Source organism: Octopus bimaculoides, chromosome 16, assembly GCF_001194135.2.
Source record: "Octopus bimaculoides isolate UCB-OBI-ISO-001 chromosome 16, ASM119413v2, whole genome shotgun sequence".
NCBI lineage: Eukaryota > Metazoa > Mollusca > Cephalopoda > Octopoda > Octopodidae > Octopus > Octopus bimaculoides.
Window position 1 is genome coordinate 17,316,845 of NC_068996.1, and position 6,555 is coordinate 17,323,399.

General features: G+C 35.3%; 1 protein-coding gene across 6 annotated transcripts in view; it reads right to left on the minus strand.

Annotated features, from left to right (window-relative positions):
• Nucleotides 1-6: 6 nt before the first annotated feature.
• The window catches only part of LOC106882458 (beta-1,3-galactosyl-O-glycosyl-glycoprotein beta-1,6-N-acetylglucosaminyltransferase 3), a 148,330-nt gene continuing 141,781 nt past the window's right edge, over nt 7-6,555 (minus strand). For all 6 annotated transcript variants that reach the window (XM_052973546.1, XM_052973547.1, XM_052973543.1 and 3 more), the window contains one exon: nt 7-1,795. In XM_052973546.1, coding sequence (XP_052829506.1) covers nt 301-1,791 — 1,491 coding nt within the window. In that variant the 5' untranslated portion in view covers nt 1,792-1,795 and the 3' untranslated portion in view covers nt 7-300. The remainder of the gene's footprint in view (nt 1,796-6,555) is intronic.

Sequence of the window (6,555 nt, forward strand, 5' to 3'; positions counted from 1 at the left end):
TCAGATCACATATACAAAGTTACCAATGATTAAAGAGAGTGGAAAATTTGTCTAAACTATTACCTGCTAAGTGTTTTCTTTTATGTCATACCAAACATTTTTCGATTTCTTAAAACCACTTTTACCCTCCTCAATGTTTTTAATATTATTATCATTATTATTACTATTACTATTATTATTATTATTATTATTATTATTATTATTAGTAGTAGTAGTAGTAGTAGTAGTAGCTGCTGTTGTTGGTTGTGATGGTGGTTGTTGTTTGTGATTGAATTATATATTTAATAATGATACTATTTTTCAACTGTTATTCATTGTTAAATTTTTTTCTGTTTTAATAGTCTGTTTCTTTGTCTCAGTTTTAAGTAACTGCGTTTGTTGCAAAAGCCATTTTCTTTTCTTGCTTAGCAGAAATTCTTTTGTTTTTTCATTGGTTTTTAGTTTTGCATTATACCTGACATGCGGAAGATTACGATAATAGTACCAATTGAGCTGATCAACGTTTTGGATTAGCGTTCTGTTTCTTAACGATTCTTCTAAACAGTCTAAGACTATAGAATCGGTATCTTCGTAGAATTTGTTAGCTACTATTTCAGGACGGCTATTGAGCCACGGAAGATCTGCTACACTATAAATACATATACCACGAACATATTTACCGAAACATTCAGCGGGATCCCAGCTCCATATCACAGCTTTTGAGGCATGATGATTTTTATCGTGACGAATTTCAATGCCACTAGAGCCACCAGGGGAAAATTCTAGAGAATTAAGAGTTGACCAGATATTTTCTTCTGGTGAATATGTATCATTCATCCAATTAAAAATGGTTTTTGCAACATCATCCTCTAAGATAAATTCAATAAATTCTCGTGAAAACATCCCATAGGCACTTCCTTTATACAACTGCATTTGATATTTCAAGGGTATTTTCCTTTCCTTTGTTAAAGTAGATGATTTCTCATTGAGTTTTATTTTATATTTTACACGCCAATCTAAGTGTTTGGGGTGCTTGTATGCTTCAATATCGTTAGTTCCATTGAAAACCTTCAGAATTTCAATTAATTCCAGGTTTGTCTTCAAAGGAAATTCTTGACCAGTAAGATTTATGTAGTATTTCCATTTTACATTTGATTTGGTGCATGTTTTCATGCATTCTTGTTCAGCTTGTAAATGCCTAAAAGTAGCATATACAACATTTATTCGATTCTCTGCAAGTACAACGTTCGGAAGACAGGTGCTGATATTTTTTATCAGTTCAAATGTATTGTTATCAACCTTCGTATCAACGTGTATACAATAAACATTATGAGGCAAATAGATTGCTCTTAATAATCTTTCGAATTGGTTTGGTGCTGTATGTATTTTAATGGCAAAAGCGATTGGATAATCGAGCTCCATCGGGGTAACTGGTTTGCTAAAATATCCATGTGACTGACGGAACTTGGTACAATTTTTTACAAGTTCCTTCAAGCTGCAAGTGGAATCCATGTTATCTTCTTTCATTAAGTTAACCTCATTGATATAATCAGAATCTCCTCTAAATAGAAGCTTGCAATTTACCTTTTTTTTTCTGTGGGGTGCACATTCCAATGATTTATTATCAAATTTGAGAATGTGTGTTGTCGATTCTATCTGTGATTCATAGCTCCTAAGTTTGTGATTTTGAAATATAGAACGAGTGTTCATGTTCGTTGTACAAAATTTAGTGGAATTCCATTTGACCCAAAGCGTCAGTGTGATTGCACTGTATGTAAGCAGAACAAGTATAAATATTTTCGTCTTCTTCATAATTCTGTTTAACGAAAGCAAAAAGTAAAAGAATTTATTAAAATAAATAATGGTAGAATAAAATGAAAATATTAAAGGAATAATAAATGAATGTAGGTGAAAGTATAAATTATTCTTGAGATATTTTAGTAACAGTAATGATTTTAAATTTATAAACATTCTTCCTAATGTCTGAAAAAATTCCTCAATTATGATTCTTTCTTCAAGTGTTATTTTAATTGATCAATCCTATTAATTAGCATTTAATGATATATATTCTATGAGTACTCATTTACGTTTCTAACATTACCAAAATTCTGTAACATTATTAGTGTATTCTCATTATGTTAGAAATATTTAGATTAAATCAGACGCTTTATTTTGAACAATAGTGTATGGAAATATGCTGCTGTGGTTTCCGTACTCGTGTATTACTACTGAATGTCCCTTATTTATATAGGGGAATACGATAGGAATATTACATTTCAATAGCGAGATAACCTCTTCAAGTTTGCTCGACCTGAAAGAAATAACAGATAAACTTAAATATCATCCTAGCTATTTTTTTAAAATGTAAAACACGGTCGATAATATGATTTTTTGTACCTGTCTTCTAAAGTCTTTAATTTACTGAGTTCGAAAGCGCAGTGCTTATGACCGCTACAGACCCTCCAAGATCAGTGAGATTGATGCCATTAATATTCCACGTCAACCTTAGTAAATTATCTCCCGCAAGGAAGACATGAGTACGAAAGGAATTCCAGAGGTCAACAGATTGGAGAAGGAGGACTGGGTAGAGTATCTTCAGGTTAAAAGTCAACATCTACGCTATCTTTATTATAAATCTGCGATCTTGTACTTCGTTAAAAGTAAATCACTATATTTTTTCAGCATAGTTTAATAAGGACAACGATTAAGGAAATAATTCGGCAGTCAGTGTTCGATTCACAGTTGTAGAAATATTGCTAACACACAACAAAATATCTTTGTCAAACTCCCCTCTCTCTTCTCCTCAAAATATTGTGCCACAACAAACTATATTTAGATTTCATCGAAGAATAGTAAAGTAAGCAGCGAAATCTTATAGAACTTGTGGCTAGTTCTGAATTTTTCCAAATATACCTCCCTTCTATTTTTTAACACCACGGAGGAACATAAGCTGAAACAAATGTCAGAAATGGCCTTATGAGTTTTTGTCAAATTCAGATGTTATTCATAGAAGTCCTCTATGAGAGAAGAGTCAGTGAAGAAGATTCAGATAATCTCCGGCTTAACAGTATGCCTTAGATTGTTCAAAAGCTTCTTTACCTTTGTCAAGCGGTTCTCCTTGGCATTGGCTGTCAGAATTCGTCCGTTGCGCTTCTTGTACAAGAAGTAACGAACTATTCATGGCGGGCTAGCATCATGGTGGCGTTTCGGACACCTATCTCTTACGCCAAGGTCTAGATTCTCTTGCTCTGATCTTCAGTCACTTTGTTCTGTTCTTATTGGATGAACTCCGGCAGCGGACGCAGTCAGAACACCTGCTGTGTCTCTTCTTCCCGCTGGTCACGATTCCGTAATCTCTGCTGTTGCTGTTTATGTCATGTCTTTTGACCTTTACAATACTCACAGAGCATTCCGTAGTAGTCATGATGTTCGCATTTTGATATCCAGCGCAAATCATCACGATATAGGTGTCTTCTAACATTCAGCTGGCTTCCAGGCCTCCATATCAAATAACTTTTTCTCACTTTCAACTTTAGAACTCCTTAGAATCTACTATTACAGCAGATAACAGAAACGAAAATTTTATGATCAAGGAGTAACATCTGCCTAAATTGATTTCGTCATGGTTTTGAAGCCAAAGTACAGTACCAGTTATTCCATCCAACGGTTTCAAAGTGTGTGTGAAACTAATTGAATTTTTAAAATTGTGCATGTGTGTGTTATGAAACATACATACATGTCTATACACACATACAGACACACACATATATACATATACATATTACATACATGTAAGGAAAAAGGTGAAGACTGAGAAGGTGAATGACAAGGACCTTTTTGTGTGCACAGTCTGTGACAGACCATGTCTGTCCTTGGCTGGCCTCAAATCTCACCTGCGAACCCATGGAAAACAAACCTCACCCAGCTATTCTGATTATATATATATATATATATATATATATATACATACGCAGATACATCCTTACTCTTACACGCATGCGTGCACACACACACACGCACACACGAGTTCAAAATTTGCGCCGAAAGCACAACTCGTTGCCAAAAGGTTGAGGCACATAAAATAAATTTCGTACTCCGCTCCTGTACTCCATGTGGCTTGACGATAATCTTCACAATTCCAGATAGGCTAGAGTCCGCACGTCGTAAACAAAAGAAACACTGAATACGTAAACGGCATCAGTGCTCTATGTAATTTTTAAAGTGTTTCAGAAAGCCAGCCACCGTAGATGACAAGACCATAAAAACCCTATTACACGACAAATGCATCCGGCGCGCTTTGTGAGCATTATTAACGTAAAAAGAAAAGGCGGCGACCTGCAGAATCGTTAGCACGCCGGGGAGAATACTTAGCAGCATTCTGTCTGCCCCTACATTCTGAGTTCATATTCCTCCGCGGTTGATTTTGTCTTTCATCCTTTCGAGGTTGATAAAATAAGAACCAATTGAGGACTGGAGTTGATGTAATCAACTAGCCCACTCCTCCAAATTTGGGATCTTGTGCCTATAGAAGAAAGAATTATTAGCATAAAAACAACACGAAGAAAACAACAGACCGATATATACACCACTAAGAACATAGTAGAGGGAGAAGAAAATGAGAAGCTAAGAGTTTGTATGCTGGTGTACATAAGACCTGTTTCTTCATCTGTATGTTTGTTAATAATGTCGATGGAATGGTTTGGTTGCATTTGTTGCGCCTTTATGCGCGCGTGGTTTATGGTGTCCGGATTTCTGAGACATTTTTACGTTTTCTATGTTACCTTATATATATGTAAAAAATTTGCTTCCTAACCACATGGTTCCTGATTCAGTCCTATTGCGTGGCTCTAGGGCAAATGTCTTCTACTACAACCTCGGACTGACTAAAGCCTTTTGAGTGGATTTGGCAGACGGAAACTGAAAGAAGCCTGTTATATGTGTGCTTGTGTGTGTGAGTGTGTTAGTGTGTGTGTGCGCGCGCGCGGCGTTTTTTGTGCCTGTATTTGTTCCCCACCACAGCTTGAAAAAACAGACTGATAGAATACGTACCAGGTTTAAAAATATATGTACTTGGCGGCACCCCAGCACGGCTTCAGTCTAATGACTAAAACAAGAAGATGCATACATACATAAAGACATACATACATATATACATACATGTAAGCATGCATACGTACGTACGTAAATGCAAACATACATACATCACTATACGTCCCGCCAACAGAAAGTAAAGAAGGAGATAGAAATGATGTTTGGAGACAGCAAAAAGAGGACACTCACTTGCAAACTGATTAGCCTCAAGCAGGAGCTAAAAGCTGTCAGTGAAAAAACTCCGACATCAGAAGAGAATAACCAAGAGAAGAATATAAAATAAAAAATTTCACCGCAACCAGGCAGCAGTATACAGAGACATGAGAAGAGGAGCAGTAAACATCACGGAAGCTCCTTAACGAGAGTTGGTTCAACCGTTAGGTTCCAAGATCACAGTTAAGGCTGGATCTAGGGATCCGTGTCAGGGCTCAATTATAGCATGTATATATTATGCACGAATATATGTATACATATATATGTGTGTGTATGTGTATATTTATGTGTATGTATATTATATAAATATCTGCGCGCGCGCGTGTGTGTGTCCGTTTGTGTAAGTGACCGCATACATGTACGCATTCCGTCATTATCATGCCTCTGTATCTATTACTAATACATCAACTGGCGTTTTATAAATAGGTACAAAAGACCAGACAGCTAATATGCACCATTGTAACTAGAGATGCACTATATCATTAACAAGTGTTTCACCAGCTTATTGTGGGACTAATTGCATTCTACACATCATTCTAATTACATGTTATCTTAATCATTTCATGGGGATGGGTGTGGGATTTGAAACTTCCAATATAGAGCTAAACTTAACACTCACGTAATATTCTACTGATATAATATATATATATATATATATATGTATGTGTACATGTATGTGTGTGTGTGTGCGTGTGTGTGTGTGTGTGTGTGTGTAATTGTATACCTATGCATATGCATATATATATATATATATATATATATATATATATATATATATATAGGCATGCATAAATGTATGCATGTATATATGCACATACATTTACAATTACGTATATGCAAAATATGCATGCATGAAAGCATTGTGTGCTTTGTACATAAAGACACGTTTACATGTGTAAACATATGTATATGCATGCTAAACCTCATGTGTTTTTCATTTTCTTTCACAGTACTTTTAATGGCTTTGCGCTGTAATTCTCGAACTAGGAACATTCTCTTTGGTTTTGTGAAGCCCAGGTTCTCAAGTTTGGTATTCAAGTAGTTTGTCATTTTAGCCAACAGTACAAACAATTACTAGTAGAAATATATCCAACTATTGTCCGGATGGCATGACTGCAGATTTCTCATTAGTTCAGCAGAGTTGTTTCAATTTCATTTATCTTTGGCATGTATGTATGGTGTGTACATATACCTATATATATGTGTATGTGTGTGTGGTGAGTATGTATATACATATATATGTATATATATATATGTATATATATATATATA